Below are 20,730 nucleotides of genomic sequence, written 5' to 3'. Positions count from 1 at the left end.
GCTTTATAGGGAATCAATCCCCTTCACCATGTGTTCCTCCGTCCTGTACAGAGTGCACAGGGTGTGCTGCAGAAACAAAGCACCCATGGGCACACCACAGCATTTGTCCCCTTCTGCAGCTAGGTGGCAACAGGAACAGGGGTGGGAGAACAATTGCCATTTCAGCTTCAGGTTGGTCCAGCACCCTGGCTCACTCTCTTAGTAGAAGGACAACACGACACAAAAGATCCACTGGATCCCAGATAGCACAGAGAGATGTACAGTTGGTTATCGCCAACTCACTTTTACCAAAAACTGAGGTAAAGCTCCCCCATACCCCACACCTGAGAGACTTGTCCCAGACACGGAACATCAACATCTTGCAAGTAGAAGGCAAGCCATGAGGATGCCTGTGCCTCAACCACTGCAATAGGACTTTAGAAGCTCAGCAGCAGCCTCAGCCAGTATAATGGGCTGCAAATCTGAAAAACACATAGGAGGGCACGACCCAGTCTGCCATCTCTGCTGCAGAGTTACTGCAAAACACGAGGGCAGAAAGATGCAGGGTTGGGGGACAGACAGCAGAAAATGGCACAGCTATGACCAGGAGAGCTCTTCTGAGACCTGACTGGTGCACTGTGAGACCCCCCACATCTCCCCACCAGACTGGCTGCAGACCCCACTTAGAGACATCTATTTCCTCACACCCATTAACAGCTCCAGAGAGAAGCCCAGAAGAAATCTTACTGCCACTACTAACAGATACAGATGTTTTCACTAAATCAGTGCAACCGCAGAGGAAATACATTTCCCGGAATTTTCCAGCTCACACAACTATGCTGAATTTGTTGTGTGGTTTCTTTATAATACACTCTAACACATATTTTACATAATTTTTACTCAAAACAAGTCTTTAAAACACTACCATTTTGCTTACAGAAGTATAATAGCACTGAACATAAAATAGTACAATGTTAGTTATGGAGTCATCCGCAAAACTACAAGAACCAGATTTTTTTTGTTTTGTTTTGTTTAAGGGGAACGATTTAATTTTGTTTTATTGTTCAATTGAAATACATACTGTAGCTTAATCCATAGCAGGAATAGGAAATTGTTTCAGCCTCCAGAGGCAAAAACTCTAGAAGCTGTGGAAATTATGGAATTTGGACTCAGTCTGTAGTTCATGATATATATGGCTGAAGACCACCTCTTTAGTCTTATTCTTCCCACTGTCCATCTCACTCCTCTCTCCAACACCCCTGGATCCCTTCTTTCTCACCTCTGAATCACAGAACAGGTAAAGATGGAAGGCACCACAGTGAGGTCTCCTGATCCAACCTCCCTGCACCTGCACTGTACTACCTGCCGCTTGCCAAAAAACCTTCCAGGTCCACAGCAAAAGCAAGGAAAACTACAGACAATGAGGAGGTGTCACCATGTGCTCTGGCTGTATCTGAGAATATTCTGGAGGCATGCCAGGGCACCAGAGAAACGCTTCAAAAAGCGGGCTGGACCAGTACTCCCCATCCCTGGCACACTAGAGAACCACCTGGCAGCAAACGACACCATGCAAGGCCCAGGTTTAGGCACTGCTTTGGGAAATTACAGGTGCCATAAGCACCACAGAGGGGAACCAATTGCACGACTGCACTTGGCACCACGGATTTAAGAAATACAAGGCTCTAATAATTGATAGGACATTGGACAACAGACAATGAATGCTACAAAAGAGAAGACAATGAGGTGTGGTATAGGTTGCACTGCTTGCAAAAAGAAAAATTTAAAAAAAGCATTTCACTCCTTACAAAAGAGTATGACCTTTGGCAGGTTTCACTCCAACCCTCACATCTCCTTAATCCAGTTTTCCAAGCAGTAGACATATGAAGTTATTCTTACCAAAAAGCAGCTCCCTACCATTGCACTTTTCCAGTTTGCCTAACTTCATTATTACTATAAAGTAATTGACAATCTAATTTATACAGTTTTCACAAGAGCAAACATAGGAACACTCGTGGACAAATTAATGAGCCTTTTTCCTTATAGGGTGTTGGAATTTCAATTGCAATGGTAATGCATTCACAGTAACACACTGTTTACACCAGCACCATCACAAGAGAAACTTCAAGATGTCAAAAATTCAAAGGTGTCTGAAAGAGGAAGTGTTTCTGCTTCACAGAGAGATAACCTCAGTAGAACAGTCACCTATATTTCCCCCTGTATTATCTTTCACCTACTGACACTTCAAAGCAGTGCTTCTTCAGTTCATTATTTTCATGCATTTAACTATTCTCTTTGTCTACATGGAATCACTGAATTCTTATGAATAATCAATTTTTCCTCATACTGAGATATTTCTGTACCATTATACAGTTGGGCAGGGGTTTTTTGTTTGTTTTGTATGATTTTGTGTGAGTTTTTTGTTTGGTTTTTCTTATTTCAAGAACAATGTTACATTTAGAGCTTGTTTTAGCAAAATATCATTTTCTCTGTAGGTTACCTTTCTTTACTAGGGAAGTCTTGCATACCAAACCAATTAATCAAGTTTCAAAAAAAATTCATTCCCATGCCTGTGTCAGTTAACACAAACTCAATAGCTGAAAGAACATGATCTGGTAGATAAAGGAAACCCTTACAAGAGGCACAAAGTAGCAGATACCTCCTAAAACCCTCAAGTCATTCATGGAGAAAATGTGCTACCCCAGTGGCTGATCCACCTTGTAAGCACCATGTTTCTCCTGCATTCTGAAAACAGCTATTTTCTATTTCAGTTATGCCAAACTTCACATCAGCCACTTTACTGCTGCATAGTAACCAAGGGGAAGGATTTTCTAAACTGGATTTAAATAAGGCTGGGTGGATCAGGTAACATTTATGAAAGTGGTACATAACCACTTAACAGCCTCTCTTCCATGAGATCATTAAGTGGACAATCTCCCCTTAAAGCTTTGAGTTCTGTATTCGCAAAACAGATGCATGAAAGGATGAAAATCCCATAAATGGTTTGCATTTGTAATGTGTGACACAATTTAGTCATTTGGGAGCACCCTACGTGTGTGTGTGTGTGTGTGTGTGTAAGATTGCATGCAAAAAGCCAGGACACTTATTCTAACATTTATATTGATTTTTAAAAATGTCATCTGTTGGGTATAAGGGTTGTTTCAAAGTGGAAGGTGCAAAAATTTAGCAGCAGATGTTTGCCCACTAATAAACAGATATTACATCCAATTTAGAAATATCAACAGTTTTATTTAAATGTGGTTGTTTGTTTTGACCAATTCTAGTTGTGTGAGCAGCCTCTCTCCTGGATGCATGCTGTATCTCACATAATACAGAGCCTCATTTCCAAGCTACATAAAGAGATCAAATAACCTCCTCTGCAAGTCAATCTGCCACGTGGTCAGTACTGTGTAGCAATCTCCAGTCAGTGACTGACACTCCAGCCAGTGATTCAAACTTCCAAATCACAATAAATTGCTCACCGAGCCTAAAGTACTTGGAAACACAAATTCAGAAGTAATAGTTGAGTGCAGTACTTTGCAGCGGAAGCTAGAACCTGCAGTCAGGTTGAAGTTCTTTAACCCCTGAGAGTGGCCCTATTTGTTAACTTTATGGAAATGGACTTTTAAGATGGTGATTTATGGAAACTTGTTTGATCACTCTTTATTCTTCTCTTACAGGCACTGTAGTGACCTTCTTTACACCCGAGTTAATCATTAGGTCCTTACACGAGGTGGGGAATGGTGGGGGAAGGTGGGGCAGAGGTGGAAGGAGGAGGGTTTATTTTCTAAATTAAAGGCATTTGTGATATTCAGAAGTTATTGAAACAGCAAAAAAAGTGTCTTACACATTAATCTCTGTTTATGCAGACTTGGCTCCACATCCCTGAACCGAGACTGCTACTGAGAGTGACACCTTCCCCGCATTCTCTCTACCAAAACTTCCAGGAAACCCACCAACTCCAGCAGTGCCCTCTGCACCAGCAATAGTGACCCGTAAGCAGAAAACTGTGAACAACTCATTTGCTAGCTGTCATCATAGAAGCCATCAAGCACTCCTGTCTTCTGCTTACCACTAACTAGAAAAGAATGAGAGCTCTCCATATAAGGGCTAAAACAATTATATTATATATATATATACACATATATATATATACATATAGACACACATATATATACACACATATATATATGCTTGCTGCCTTTTGTCACATCTGTAAGCATCTTCTTTACAGTAGGGGGGAAAAAAGATCCAAACGCCTCTGAAAATTGTTGTAAAACAGCCAGGAGACAAGTAAGTTATGTCAAGTAAGTGACAAGTTACCCAAGTAAGACCAACATGACAGGATATAATCTAGGAAAGATCACATTAACGGGAAAATACAAGGAATAAAGGGAAGAACACCCAGAAGAGTAAAGTTGATAAAAAACTGCTACAGAAAGTTTTCATTGTAGACATTCACCCCAAAGTAACCATTTAACAGACCTTTAGACACCCACACTACTTCAACTGCAGCAAGCACAAAAGATTTCTTTGCATTATTTTCCTCTTAATGTTTATTTCAAACCGACAAAAGTAGCAGTATCTCAAAAGCAAGCAATCCACAGGAGAACATTACAAGCATATTATAAACAGGGCAATATAAAAGTTAGCCCAAAGTTACTCTAGATATCCCATCCCACTCATTTGAAATATGAAAAACATTTATTTTAGCCCAATGTTTTCAATTCTAAGAGACCTAAAATTGTCATCAACCTCCTGGTCTGCAGACACTAACTTCAACTGTTACCCATCTCATGCACACATGCTAATCCTGCTGAAAAGACGCTGCAATGACAGCCATGGGAACCAAAAGCATGTATTTGAGCTAACAGCAGCTCCTCAGTCCCTGTTCCTACATGGTAAACTGCTCAGGCCTGGAGAGCTTAGGAATACAGGGGACAGGCCAGACCCCCACCCTCCTCCATTTCCAAAACCCCTAGTAAGGGGGGCCTTTAGAGATAACTGCACAGCAAAACTTCCTGGCAAAGCAAAACTCAAACTGAAAAACAAACAACCCATCGCGATTGCAGGCAAAAAATCAACCTTGAGTCCATTTTATCTGGAGTTGGCTTCTATCAGCTCACACATACATCTCATCACCAAGCCTCTGGTCATCTAGTTTATTGTTGCAAAGAACTTCACAGCAGCATAGAGAAGTACACTTTCAAAGGAATAAAAATGAAAGTACACACACAGAATTCAATCACATGCAATATTAATGTTAATCAAGTATTTACACAATGACTGCAGGTAACAAAAGCAGTGTCCCCTCCAAAGCATGCCTCCTAAGGTGACTTCTTCCATGCCTTGTCAGCTGTAAGAGCTTATGGCCCTGACATGAAGAAAATAAGTCGGCATCTTTGCAGCAAGAATAAATTTTATACTCATTCTCGGTCTTTGCTGAACCTAGAAATAAATACAACGGGTCAAGCACAAAGTTATTTCATTTTCCAAAAGCAGTAACAGTGCACTCTACATAGCTTGTTTGTGTGTCGAGCACATGAACTTTGTGTGTCGAGCACATGAACCTTGTGTGCATGATAGCTTTATGTGCTTAATACAAGCAACCCTTCCCGTCCTACAGCCACCACACAATTAAGAGCTTGCCTTTTAAAAGTTACAAGGTTTTTGTGGCTGAAGGAGTAGTTCATTAGTCACAAGAACTCCTTTTCTTGAATTCAGGCAATTAACACTCTGTTGCCTGTTCCCACAGTGGAAACAAAAAAGCATTGCAAAACTGCTTGCCTCTTGTCTCCCGAGAAGAAATGGGGTGATTCCTTTAATCTGGTTTGGCTGCCTTCTCGCAGCACCATGTGGAACTGTTTTGGCTGATTGCAGCAAGGTTCATTACTCACATCTGCCTCTCCTTTGTGTGTGCACCCTTGCAAACACTGTGATTACTGTTCCACCCATGAGCAAGTCAGGGAGCAGCCTGCTGCAAGGCAACAGCTGATGCAGTGCCAGATAGCCAGCTTTGGGATGACAGCCTCCCACTCGGTTATGAAACACGGATGCCTAGCACCTTACACTCTGACAGTCACCAGGGAGGAATAAGTGCAGCCACATGAGAATCGCCAGCCATCAGCACCTGCTGATGAACGACAATAGCAAGCTGAATGACAGTAGCAAGCTGAATGACACGACATTAACAGAAAGATGCTGATGGTGCATATACCTTTCCATCATGGACTGATCCCCAGGAGTCACTACTGCAGTCTCCCAGGAGCTGCTGTCATTACTAGGACGCATAAATTACTTCATTTTAAAAAGCCTCACAACATTTCCATCAGGAATTCCATCTTCTTGAAAGTTACTTCTTGCATTATTTTACCCAGCCCTCAAAGTGCTTTCCATGAACCAGGACATACTGTCTTGAGGCACTCAATACAACAGGCATTTTAAAGCATGTCACAACTGGGTCAAAAAACAAGGTATATCAACAGAGTAGTCTAATACCAAATCTTTGAGCTTCTCCATAATTTTATAATCACTTTAAACATCTAAAGCAATTGCTTGAAACTATTAGCTGCCTAACCCATTTTCATTATTTCATATCTTTCAGGCCTAGTTATGATGCTACTTCCTAAAATAGCAAAGACCTCAGAGTTCAAGTGCAACATCCCAACCATAACAAAGGCAAAGGTATCTTAAGATCATCAATGGCAAAGCTGAGGGCTCTGTCTGAATCATAGACAAGTCTAAAATACCATTAAACTGACCAGGAGACCCACCACCTTCCTAAACGAAAAGCAGGACAGGAGAGGGCAGGGAAGAGTCCTGCAAGTACCTCAGCCAGTCCATCTGACATCCTCATTTTCAGTGATGATGAAGAGGCAAGAGTGTGAGCAGGTATTCTACCTCCTACTCGGGTGGTGTCAAGATATTTCTGAACCTCTGCTGAATCTCCAGACAAGTCTCTCTTGACTTTTAAGCCACAGCAAAGCATCATCAGATCATCAGATATTTGTCAGGAAGTCAGGCAATTTGACTGATGGCTATTTGCCTTTTTTTTTTTTTTTTAAAGTCTGTTACAGAATACAATTTTTTTTGGTGCAAGTTCCAGACAGTGCTTAATTCCTAGGTGCAAAAAGCATCTCAAAGGAAGGCCCATGCATACATGGCTAACAAAGCTGCTGCTGCTGGAGGATAATGGGCAGAATGAAAACAGTTTAAATCTTTAAAGAAAATTAGTTTTCAAAAGCTAACATATTTTTGAGAACACCCAATGACAGGGCAGAATAATAAAGAGCAAAATATAATTCAGTAAAGCCACAAAAGATAATTAAGTTTCCAACTATCATTTCAATGCTCTCTTAACCCCTGGAAAATTGAGGATGATATTGGAGAATAAAATTTACATGCATTATGCTCAATTATATATATGTGTTAGAAACCACACAGTCCTTTCAGTACTCTGCAGCAAGCAAGCCATGTTAATTTGAGTAAACCTGCAAGCATGCATACTACCTGACAATCCTGGAAATTACCATTTCCATGGAAGGCAGCTCAATAAAAGCCTCCAGACATGCCTAGAGTCATGACTGACTCTACTGGGAGCTGGAATTCCTCTCCAAAGACAGTAATAATCTTACTACAGCAAAAAACGGCACATATTGTTGCTGCTGGTACCATGGCCACATCCAATGTGATTGTCCAATTGTCTTGTTTGAAGAGACCATTTTATACAAAGATGCTAATTAGTTTGGAACTTATACACCATGTTATGCTCTAAAAAGACGTGTTCTGAGGAGATAAAACCAAAACCAGCAAGACACAGAAATGTTATTGGCAGGTTTGATTTCCAAGTCCTTGTTTCAACTACATATAGACTTATTTATCCAATGTTATTGTCTGAAATAGTGTGAAGTACGTATAGCTAAGATGACCTGTTTTTAAATACAAGGAAACTACTACAATGCTTTTATGTTGACACAGGGATTATATTTCACAAGAAGTATAACGTTACACCCTCTGGTAAAAACAAAGTCCAAATACCACAAGAAATACTAAAAATTTTGACCAAAAAGACTACAGACAGACAGAATTCATAGCATATTTATGTTTTGTCTCATTTCTTCCAAAGTTTCCATTGCAGCTCACCTTAGGAATGCCAACAATTACTAAGTGTAACTTTTGCCATAATACTTTTATAATTCCATTTGGTAAAATTGACAGAACACAAACAATCCAGCACCTTGCAAAGGATGCAAGTAAAGCAGGGAATACATATCTTGACCAGAACCAGTCAGGGAAGGAAGAAAAAAGGAGTTTCATGTCAGAGCAGGTATCTGTATTTCACTAAGTTTCCATTTTTTCTCTGCAATACTCTGGGCACATCTCCATCCACTATGCATGTTTTTCAGGCCACATTCTTCAGTCATGTCTGAACTTGTCCTTAGAGGCCTCTACTTAGGGCAAGTCCTATTAAGGGGTGGGGAGAGGAGGGGAAATAAGCATCCACCCCTTTTTGTTCCCTTCTCCCTCCCCACCTGCATGGCCAACCACACACCTCAGCAGTGCAGTGCTAAGATACCTGCTCAGGTACCAGAACTCAGTGCTCTGCCTCCTGCAAAACTTTGAGTCCTTCTCTTCTGGCTTGAAAGGCACCTGTACCAGAGATGGTCTCTTTGATTTAATGACAAAATGGGCTTATTGCAGCTTTATTTTTAATAAAGCACTCACCCAACCAACTTCATTTTGCTAAAACGAGACTGTGAGATAAATAAACACAATGATAAAAGCAAGGCAACCTAAGCAACATTCACTTTGCACACCCAAGACAGAGACATCAGGATGATTAGCCCAGAAGCGTGTACCAACACTTGCTTAGCAGAAGCCTTAGCCCTTGATGAGCACCAATTAAGTTCTTTCCTTTGATCAAGAAGCAAGATAAGAACCCATTTATGCCATAAAGCTTTGATTGCAACAGCACACCATACACTTTGCTTACCTATACCTAACTACTAGTGTAAGAAACAGCCCAAAAAAGTATTTTGTCATTACAGTGACAAAGAATATTCTTCATTACAGGTGTGTACAGAAAAGCACATATAAGAAACTACTTTAGCACAGCACTGATACAGTATTATAGCAGAATTCAGCCAGGTGCTGAACACATGACTGTAGACCAGAGTTACAGAGGTCAGTGATCTGATCTCACCAAATCAAACACAGATGCTTGGTTTTGTCCAGCATATGTGATGTCTGATGAAAATTAGCTACATTTCATAATACCATAAATATCTATTTTAATAGGTAATGAGTGTTGGGAGCCAGCAAAACAGATCAGGCTGATTCAGTGTACCTCCTGCAGATCCTCCAAGCTGTGAAATGTTATTGCTTGTACTCTGAAAAGATGGAGGCAGGCATATAAAAAGCCACAAGCAATTTCCTCATGCAAAGGAAGCATGGCCCAGGGATTTGAATGATAGACTCAGACTCCAAAGCTATCCCACTCTGGTAATGAGCCCAAATGACACAAGGAGTCTATACCAGGTCTAACAGCATTTTTATTTGGATCTCCTATCTCTTACTGTGAACGAACACACTAAAATCTTGAGCCACCCCACCACCACAAGCAGCTGGGGCCCAAAGAACTCCCATAAATGTGTGAAAGGTTGCTATAGTGACCCCAGTTCAATTAACTTCTGTCCACCCTTTCTTTGCTCTACTCGAATGTGCCTTGCCATCATCAGTACCTCACTACCTCCTCCTTTTGACAGGACTTATTTGGGGTGTGTGGAGGACAGAGCAAGGAGAAATATTGCAGATACACCATTCCTCTAGGAAGGCAAGACTTGACTGTGTGATACCATTAGGCAAAGGCAAGGTGCAAATTCAGAACAATATCATCGCTTCTATGGGAAATATACAATGGAAACCAATGGGAAATATACAATGGAAACCAATGTCTTCCACTTAATTCACAGAGGCACTGTCTAGACTTATGTGTGAAGCATCAGTGGAAATCTTGTCCTAATATGACAAAGCAAAGCAAAAACTGGGCAGTCTTGCCATCTCTTCTGCAATTCCCTAACCATGACCAGTCATCATCTGTTAGACATTCCTGGAAGGAGCTCCATTACTTAAACCAGGCAATTCAGAAATTTTTATTTAAGAGACAAAAAAGAACAAACATCACCCAAAAACCCCACATACTTTTGAGTACTTGATAATATGCTGCATTCACACATCACTCATACTGCAATTCATCCTGTGGCATATGTTGAGCAACAGCTTTTTGTTGGGGTCTTTTAATAAAGAAAACAAATCACCATGGCAAATTTCAACATACAATTTTATCCAGTGCCCTGTACTTTGTCTTCCTGTAGCTCTTGCAATGTGCTAATGAGTGTAAAAACAAGGAGAGGCATGATTCTCGTTCAAGAAGTTTTGCATGCTGAAAACAGGAAAAAGTGCAAGGAAGGAACACATAAGAGTTCTGAAAACCTGGAGCCCAAGCAATATTTCATCAAAAATGAGGCTTTTCCTATAGAAGTCTCCAACAACAGATACAAATTACTTCCTGACCCTCAAGTTTTAAAGAAAGAAAGAGAAAAGCAGCCTGCACAGTGGCCAATCTCTGCACCTTTAATTAGGCAGTTTCACTACATTCTATAAAGTTACAATCAACTTCCTACTAATACCTATGGTGATTTCAGCTTTTAAAATGTTGCTTTTCCACACATTATGCTAACAGCATTCAACTTTTAGACCTTCTGATGTTTGGTTACAGTAGTTTGAACAGCAATTTAATGTCAAATCAACAGAGCTGACTGAATATGAAAAGATCAAGAGGGAAAAAATCACAACCCACAAGCAGCTCAAGAAAGTGCAACACAGCAAAAACTATGAAAACGTGATCTAAACACATGAACACAAAGTCCAACTTTGATTTATGTTTTCATATGTATTCACTCAGCTATAACACATGAATAGCTTTAGAACTGCAGTAGAACAAACTTGTAGTGCAAGTTTTTACTTTGTTTCAGCCCACAAATAAATATAAATAGATATATTTAGTAAATTCCACCTTTTGCTAGTAAAACATTATCGGCAAGCTTGGATGTGCAAAGAGCAGTTATTCAATACCATTCCTTGATCTAATCAACAAATACTCATACAGAGTATTTTTTAGGTAATCAAGAAAAGGTTAGGAAGGAAAGAGATTGTTCTGTATCCCAGGCATGAGCAGCTCTCCCTGCTATTCTTCACTAAAAGCAAAATACTCCTGTCTTACAAAATAACCAGGGGTTTCTTAGTGTTAGATTTTCCCAAAAAACTTTAAAACAACGGCGTTCACTTGAGACTGCCCAAAAAGAAAAGCTAAAAAATAACTCCAGTTCTAAGCAACACTCAATTTGTTCTAAAATCCCGCTCTGGTTTGCAGCTCCCTGCATACAGAGTTAACAGGACTGACCTTGTTGAAATCTCTCTGGGTAAGCAAGATAGCTCTAAAAAAAGAACGCCAGGCCCTCACGATTAATTGCTAACTATTAATAAATTAGAATATTTCTCCCTCTTCTCCCAGACATACCTATAAATGTAACTGCCCAACAGCTTTACCAGGAATGGAAATCTGAGTATTTCATGACATAGGCAGGAATAAGTAATGTCCATGAACTACTGAGAAAGGGAATAACTGAACCTGGAGTGCGATGATGAGCCCAAAGCAGACGTGTGATCCCCAGCCAGCTGAGCCTACAGCTCCAGTGACAAAGGCCAGACTGTAATGGAGCCTCACAACAGCAGAGGCTTCTAACCACAAGTATGTCAAGCTGTCTTTACCATGTAAAATTTTGCTTGAAGTCACAACTCACACAAGCATGTGAAGCCTGGGGAAAGGGGGGAAGAGACAGATCAGGCTACAGCAAACAAAGAGGAGGCACAGCGATGTTCTCTAAGATGACAGTGACATTTCTCACACAGGAGCTCTATGCCAAATGCTGCTTTCCTCTTCCTCACATCTTCTGAAGGATGACCTTAGCTGAGGGGCTTCCAGTAGCCAGGGGCCATACCACGAATTGTCATTATGCCAGCAAAATTAAGTGACTTTTATAGAGTGCACTGCAAATGTGCTGCAACTTCTATGGCCACCCACCTGATGTGCAACAAACTGAATAACTCTAGGAAAATCTTGAGGAACTTTCAAGAAATTCAGGCACACAAGAGAGTGCTGTGATATACAGGTGAGGACTTTGAGCCCCCAAGCCTCTTACACTGCACAAAAGCAAGATCACAGGTCAACTACAACACTGTCCAGATGTTAGTCTGTCCCACAAGAAGGATCAAGTCAAAACAACCCAGGGAAACAAACCCCAAACACATCTTGTCAGCTGAGTTAGGAAACAGTGTGGACAATATTGTTCAAAGAGCATAAACTCCATGCCAGCCCAGGCACGAGTAAATCAACACAGCATACTAGGCAAATACATACCTTTTCATGGCTGAATATGGCCCCTAAATACTATTAAAAAAAAAAAAAAATCAGATCATTTTCAAACATTGAAGCTGTAGCTAAAAAGTTATTACATCTTTGGTCAAAGCTTGAGAAATGCTTCATGTACACAGAAAACTGCTAGCAATAAAAGTACAAGTCTTCCTCTGCAGCTTCAGTTTAACTAGACCAGCTCTTATTAACTTCATAGCCTGCTATTGCCAGTACAGCACCCTGTGCCAGAAAAAACACCCTTGTTCACAAAAAATAGCAGCATTCTAGTCTGAATTAGCAAGAGAAGACAAGCAACTGTGTTTTGTATCAGCTGTTGTTGGTAACAATGAACAGAGCACTTTTTATTTAAAACTTGACTAAAAATATCTAAAAATATTTATGTTCATCTTATAACTTCTTGGTAGGTTCTATTTTAAATTCTAGATAAAGGATTCTTACAGTATTTACCAAGGACTGAACAAATGAAAAACTCAGAGCAAAACTCTTCAGAACAAGAGTTACCGTGTTAAAAAAGTTACTTTAAAACAATTAAAAAAAAAAAAGTTGGCCAAAAGCAAATAAGCTGCCCAGCAGTGGTCATACAGCCCACTTTAGGAATTTGCTTTTAGGGGTTTGTCTAATGGAAAAGGGTAAGTTTCCATTATTCCTTTTGGTTTGGAAAAGTTATTTTTAAAAAATTAATCTATCAAAGTTTGATTCAAAGGAGGGAGGGAGAAGGGGAAATGTTCCTGCACAAGTATTCTCAGTTTCCCATTGAACATTAAAATGGACTGAGTCAGACCACTAATTTTCACCATTCTCTACATTTTGCCAAGATATTTTTTATCATTGTATGATAAGTAAGAATCATTATCTGCAAAACCAATCTCCCCACTGAGAGTTGGCATCTCACAGCAGTTTTTTACATCATGCTCCTAAAATACAATTCCATGGCACCACAGCACTAACTACTGGCAGCAGATATTGCCAGCCAAATAATTTTTCCCAGAGTTCAACCAGTTCAGTTGAGATCATGGCACCACTTTACACAGAAGGCACGTGCAAGAAAACAAAGAGCATAAGCTCCCCTCCAATCACTTCTTTCATAAAACTAACTTTGAGAATTAAATGTAATATTCATAAGGTAAAATTAAATTGGTCTTGGTCAAACACGAAACCCAGTGGTTGTGAACTACACAGTAAATAACTATTTCAGACTAAATAAACTATGAAACATTGTGCTAATAAGGCTGTTAGCTAGCTATTAAAGTGTCTATTTTCATGTGCAGAGATGAAAGTACAACCATAAAGAAAAATTTTCCACATGTCATTTCTTTATTACAGTCTTGTCATACAGGGAGTGACATAAAATGACTCTGTATACTGAACAAGTCAAACGCTTACCTAGAAACTGAAAAACAACAGCACAAACAAAAGTCACCAGCAGTCTTTAATTTATTCCCTTACATTTCAAAGTACACGTGTTTGCATTAGTCGGAAGATCCACCTCCCAACTACAGCCAGCCCTCAAATTATTCTGCATAACACTAATTGAGGGTCCAGCTGTAGAGTTACTTTTTCAAGGAACCTGCAAGTAAAATAAATTATGCAAGAAAGGAAGCCAAGCATGCTTAAGAATAATAAAGGCTTTTAAAATGATTAGCAGGTTTACTCTTTAGTCTGGCAAGGCAGCAAACTTTCAGCACCCAGGAGAAAAAACACAATGAGGGAAAAGCTTTCTATAAATATTCCACATGCCAAAGCAAAAGGCTTATTTCATGGGAACAATGCACTCCTGTTTAAACCAACACCAAGCATTAAAAAAAGAGAGATCTTCCGAGGGAAGTGATCTATATGTTAACGCATAACTTCACAGCACGTTCGTGTGGAATCCTCTCCTCACAAAGGCTGCTTGGACAGTCCCGCACTGGCACCGGCCCCTTCGGGCACATGCTCACGCTCAGGAGGGCTGGGAGTATCCATCTCCCGCCGTGTGAAAACACGAGCCTGCTTTCCGAATGTGCGCGGCTGGAGCGGCGCGGCTGCCGAGCGCTGAGCGCGGGGCGAGCGCAGCGCGCCAGTCATGGCTGCTGCGAGCGAGGCCGCTCGCACCCGGGAAAGCCCGCGCCTCCCAAAGCATTCCCAACTTCCCACCAGCCCAGACTCCGGATAAGCCTGGGGAAATACTTTATGTAACCAAAGAGGATCACGCTAAAACGTAATGCTCCGAGAAAAAAAAAAAAAAAAAAAAGATAGGAAAAAAAAAAAAAGAAGAGAGACGTACACTCCAGAAGTCATAAATCCCTCACCTAACTCATAGCTCCGCTTCCCTTTTGATTCATTCCCCGTAGAGCGGGAACACCAGCAGCAGCACCCGGGTGGGCATTCGGAAAGCACTCGCAGGTCCCAGCGGAGCGTGACGCTCGAGGCTGAAGCTGCCCTCGGAGGAAGCCCCGGTAACACCGAACTGCCCCGGCAGGAGCGGCGCTCCCGCAGCCATCCCGCCCCCCGAGCCCCCCGGGACAGGCGTTCGCTGCTATGTCAGCACTGCGAGCAAACCTCGAAGCAGAGGAGGATGTTTTTACTGGCGGGAGAGACACAAGCACACGCCGGGAGATGAGGGATGGGAGGGATGGACGGACAGACTGGCGGACGAAGGGGCCGCTATTCACCTCTCCGAGCGGGAGCCCAGCGCTCCGGTCCCATCACCGCTCAACAGCACAGAGAGTTCTGGCTCAGTTGAGCTAGTTTGAAAACTTCTCGCTTAACTTACAAACCCGAAGTTTTTTCGAACCGTGAACAGATTTCGCTTGAGAAGCTGAAAGTTAACTTTCGCGGGACTTTTCCGACCTGAACGACTCTGTGATTCCACGATCCCACCTGCCTGGAGGAGCACAGTAACCCCCCCTCTCCATGCGAGCAGGCTGGCCAGGACGAACACAGGGAGAGGAGGACCGAGCCATGGGTAGAAACCCCACTGCAGATATATACGTACGTATGTGTACATACACGGATCACGAGTCAGCCCCTCCCGCTGCAAAACTTTCTCTTTCCCAGTGTCAGAAAAAGAAAACCACAAAACACCGAAAACCCCGCACAAGCAGGCGCGGAGGACGCCGGCAGGAGCAGCCGAGCCGCACGCCTGGGAGCCCCGGGGCTCGGCGGGGCCGGCGCTGGCCAAGGCCGCGCTCCCCGCGCCGCCCACGCAGCCGCCCCGCCGGGCAGAGCAGCCGCGGCGGCAGCAGGGCACCCGCAGCGCGCCGCCGGAAAGTTCCCCTGGAGCCCAGACGGCACGGCCGGCCCCCTCTTACCCTTAGTCCAGTCCACCACTTGCTTCGGGCTCCACTTGGTCACCGGCTCCATGGCGGGTCCGAACCCGTCGGCACCAGCCCCCGCGACAGACCGCAGCTCCTCCGGCTGCGGACTCGCCCCCTCTCACGCTCCCATCCCGGCAGCGCCGCTCCGGGCCGCCCCCTCCCCGGCCCGGCTCCTCCCGCCGGCCGCGGGCCCGCCCCGCTGCCGCTCCGCCCCCAGGTGCCGTGTCCCGCCCGGGCCGGGCCGGCCGCGTGCTTGGAAAGTGCCGAGAAAAAAGTTCCTGGGGTTCCCGCTCCGGCAGGTCCGGAGAGACAGCGATCCAGGAGTCGGCCGGCATCCTTCCCCGGGAGTGGGGTGGAGGGCGGCCAGGCACTGCGCCCCGCTCCGGCGGTGGCTCAGCGTGAGTCACAGCCTTGGGGCAATTTTAGCAGCCACTGCAGAGTGCCTTGAACCACGCTTGTCCCCGTATTGGCTTTTGGGGTTTTTGTTTCTGAATCGCTCGCTTAAAAGCGTCCTTGGGCGTGGAGGCTGTTTCACCAGAAGAGTTTGCTTTTCTTTTGCTGCTTTCTCTTGGGAGCTGCATTAAGGCACCAGCTGCATCTCAGACTCGCTTTCCTCACGGGAAACGTGTCGCTGGTGTCCTGGCCGCCTCCCGAAACCCCTACTGAGTGTGTCAGTCTCTTCTCAGAGGTTTAAGGGCCGATCTCCAGAACTGCGTGCCCAGCACACTGGCCTCTGCCATTCCGTAGCACTGAGCACAAAACTCGGCCTAGCAAACTCTTTCCCATGCAGCAAGGAAACATGAAGAAAACAGGAGTTTTTATCGTGTCTATCACAATACTATCTGGTATTGTCTTCCAGCCTGAAGCTCTTTTGTAGCAAGCACAAATGTCCCACTGCTCCTCTTCCTCAGTGAGGAAGAAACAGAGTAAACTCTGCTGCGACAGTAAGAGTGTGAAATTTTAACTTGGCAGGATTAAAGAGTGGTTAGGCAGCTGGGATTTGAGACTGTCCGGTATCCCACTGTTTTCATCGTCTCCCATCTCGACCCATCTGTTATCCCCAGTCACACAGCTGAAATGGAAGCTCTTCGGGACAGGGGCTGTCAGTTCCGTGCAGGGCTGTGCAGCGCCCAGCTGTGCTTGTGCCCAGCTTTCCCACCGCGGCACAAACAGCTGCCTTCTGGCACGCACTGCTGCAGACCCCTATTGGAATTGGGAAGAGGTTTAGTTCCGGTTTGGGGAACCAGTAGTTAAAATAAAATAAAATAATAAAAAATAAAAATGGTGTGCATCTATACCTAAAAAGTATAATTTGTTCTTTTTTGTTGTTGTTGTTACATGGTGGTTGAAGGTATATTTTTAGTTCTTTATTATGAGGTTAACTCATTCTTTCTGATTTCTCTGTTTGTTTTCTGGTTTGTGAAATATAACAGCTGCCAGTTAACCTTTCTGCCTATTTGAAAGGTTAAAATGCAGTTCCTCACAGTTTTAATATTGGTGCAACAGCCAAAAGTTTCCTGATTCCCCATTGAATCATGTGCCATTCATGCTTAAAAAACAACAAAACAGCATCTCTCTCCCCTGGCAGAGGCCTGAGTAAACAGATGGACCTCGCTATGTACCCTGCTAATGGTTTCACGTGGGTTAATGTAACAGTGCTTGTTTTAACTACACAGATGCTTCCCTAGGTTGCAGGCAGGATAGCAAATGTCTCTCACCCTTGGTGTTTGGAACACTCATCTGCTGTCATCCTTCTCTGTCACAGGTCTTGGGCCAGTCCCTCTGCCTGATTTGGGCCAGATGAGCAGCATATTTTGTGAGGAAGGCATGCAGAGATGGTCACTTGCTAGGCGATCGCCAATCCAACAAATCCATTATTAACACTTAGTATTTTTTGTCATTTTCAAAGTGACAAATCTATTAATCTATTTTTCAAGCAGGACAACATTGCAGTGACTCTGTTCTTTTACTGCATGATGTCCCCCAATATCAACTCCTTTACAGCCTGCTCTGGACAAATGAAATGGGGCTGACAGGACAAGGTGGGTGTCTCCTGTTTCTCAAAAGGATCCTAGCCACATTGCTTGCCTGTGCTGCTCTTTTCAAGCCAGATTGCAGCTGCCTTTGATTTGATCTTTCTCATGATTGCATCACCTTAATCTGATCTGTATTTGAGATGAGATTAACTAGTGGTCCACTGGCATGATGCAATTTGAAGTTCTGTCTATAGAGTAAGGTATTTTTTTTCAAAAAATGCTCAATGCCAAAAGAAATAATAATAATTTTTTAAATCTTAAAAAAAACCCTCTGTCTGATTTCTAGCAATGGCAGTTTAAAAAATGACACTTGTCCTTTGAATGTTTTCAGATGCTCTCTAGGTTAGTCTATGAGCGTTTAGCCCGTATCAATTATTAGGAAAAATGTCCATTCCTTTTTTTCTCCTTGCAGCCTTGCATGGAATTCATTGCTCTGCCAAGGACCTGGTTACCACCTCTCCAGAAGAGCATGGTTTTTCTTTTATTACCATTTCCAGTGGTAAAAGTGATTTGATTTGAGAAGATGATTCAGACCAATTGTTTGCTGTTGCCCTGTTTTGTTTGATTTCTTCCTTTCTATTTCCTCTCGCAGGCCAGGTTTTCAAAGGGCTCTCAGGCCAGTTTGCCTGACAACACAGAGCTCAGTATGGACCATGACCTGGGTTTCACAGTCAGGCACAGTAGTATGCACCCTCCCATCACCCCAGAGGAAAGACAAAAGAATCTTTTGTCTAAACCCACAGCCACACCCTGCCAAGATGGCAGAAGAAGCCACACCGTGTTTGTCACTTTCAGGTTTCTCTCCTGGCAGCTGATCAGCAAGAGGAGGGCAGATGACCCTCTATAACAGAAAATCTGTGGGAATAAGTTGTCCTTTCAAGGAAAAAAAAAAGTGTATTTAGATAATTGAAAAAGCTTAGCATCTTTTCATCAGCTATATTGGCTGTACTCTGGCTTAACAGTGCATTTATCATTTTATCACTAAACACAATCTGGTTGACCCTGCCTCTCAGGCCTTAGTTTTCCCTACCAAATCTGTGAGCTACCAGGTTACCTGCCCGGACCCGATTTTTTTTTTAACATATTGATGGTCACATTCTTCACAAAGTAACCAGAGTGGACAACAAGGATGACATTCAAGTTTTTTACTAGCACGAGGGTGAGAGGCAATAGATGATTAGCACAAGCACCTGCTGATACACAGAGAACACACCAAACTTCCTTGAACATTTGCGAGTTAAATGAATTTGGACTAGGTTACCTCTTCACATCACACTGCTGCTTTTGTCCCCTGACTGCTACATCACAGTCTGTCTGTTGCCAGACTTACTACCACCCACCAGAGCTATGCCTCGTGTTCCTTGGTGTTGTGCAGATTTGCACAGACAGCAATTCCTTTCTCTAAGAGAGGTAAGTACTGCTACTCATCTCTAGGGGGATGAATAAACAACTGCTTAGCCAGAAGTCACATACCAAGTTCAAAAAGTGTGGGTTTGTTCAGTGCCACAAAAAGTTAATTTTCTTACAGGATCAATTTTTAGGGCCATCAGCATATTGCAGTTTGTATTTTTGAGTGGAAGGCATGTTTATGTTTGGCAAAGCACTGTCTAAGCAAGTTTTACATTACACTACATTTTAATTACATTATTCATGAAAGGCTCAAGATGTATTTATTTCATATTCATAGTTGAAAGCTGTGAAAACTGACAAAATTAAAGTATGCAGAACAAAAGCCAGTATATGGGTAGAAAATTCCCCTCTTGCCTCTATTGACAATCCACAGATGAGCAATTAGGTGCTCATCCCTGACCTTTTGTTAGTCATAATGCTTCAGAGACCACCTCAACTACTGTCACTACAAAAAAAAAAAGAAAAAATTTAGAATCTACCTTTTCAAGTTTACGTTAATCACACACACAGGCCACAGAAGTCAGTAGGATTTTTTGCACAAGAAAATTTTACACTATGTAACTGGAGCTGAGAACTTCTTGGTAAGGTCAGTGAGTATTAAAGTTCTTTTGGAAATTGCAACAGGTAACTTAACTGAGTCAGAGTGAGTCAAGTTCAGAACTGGGTTTGGTTTTATGAGCATGCAATTTAAAAAACTCATACTAGTGGGAAACTGTTGTTGCACAATAATCAACATCCTATTTCTCACTTTGATACCAGTACTGTTGATGATGGAGCTCTTCTGTACATGACAATGTGGGAGATATTGGTGTAGCCTGATGAGAGAAATAGTCTGCTTAGTGGTGTTTTGAACACAAGGTTATACCTGGTTTGCCAGTAACCAAAGTTAGGTTAGGAAGACCTACATATATGGCTGTATTTTTAATGGGTCTATCAGATTTATTATTTTTTCCCCATAATAAAGTTTCTGCACTACTTATTTTCTAAGGATAGGAGTCCTGTATTTGGATTGTCCTTGTAATCTTCCATTCAGCTTTAAAACTACCTACACAAAGTTCCTAGTTTTAAAACTACCTATTTTTAAAGTTGCTAGTAGTAAAACTACCTAAACAAAGTTGCCACTGCCTGCTGCTATAGGTGTGTATATATGTGTATGTATATATATGTATATGTCTGCATGTAAACATGTATGTGTATAAGTACACTGATGGCTCTGCACAAAACTGACATAGCCCATAAGAAAAAAGATTTCCTCCTGAAGTTTTTTCTCACATAATCCTATAAACTTTAACAAGTATATTTTTTTCCTTCAAGAATGCAGATATAAGATATGAATTGCCATTTACTACCCTTTTTAATTCCCTAAGTGGTTTTCCTAAGCAGATCTCAAATCCCTGCATAGAAATAATTTCCTCCACTGCACCTTGTGCTAAGGTAGCAGCTTTAAGAAGAGGATCACAAACCTGTTGCGCAAAATATAAATGTATTAAAAATTTATTTCATAATTATTAGAAATTAG

At 42.3% G+C, this 20,730-nt stretch overlaps 1 protein-coding gene across 2 annotated transcripts in view; it reads right to left on the bottom strand.

The window, feature by feature from the left end:
• Positions 1-15,922, bottom strand: part of CNKSR3 (CNKSR family member 3) — a 55,723-nt gene extending 39,801 nt beyond the window's left edge. Inside the window, exon 1 of one of the 2 annotated variants that reach the window (XM_033054887.1) lies at positions 15,760-15,922. In XM_033054887.1, coding sequence (XP_032910778.1) covers positions 15,760-15,811 — 52 coding nt within the window. In that variant the 5' untranslated portion in view covers positions 15,812-15,922. Of the gene's footprint in view, positions 1-14,757; positions 14,779-15,759 lie in introns of those variants that run through there. The other variant, XM_033054888.1, reaches the window with a different exon arrangement.
• Between the last annotated feature and the right edge of the window lie 4,808 nt (positions 15,923-20,730).

This window comes from Catharus ustulatus, chromosome 3, assembly GCF_009819885.2.
Source record: "Catharus ustulatus isolate bCatUst1 chromosome 3, bCatUst1.pri.v2, whole genome shotgun sequence".
In the NCBI taxonomy this organism is placed as follows: domain Eukaryota; kingdom Metazoa; phylum Chordata; class Aves; order Passeriformes; family Turdidae; genus Catharus; species Catharus ustulatus.
Note: the sequence above shows the minus strand (reverse complement) of the source record. Positions and strands in the feature narration are given on the sequence as shown.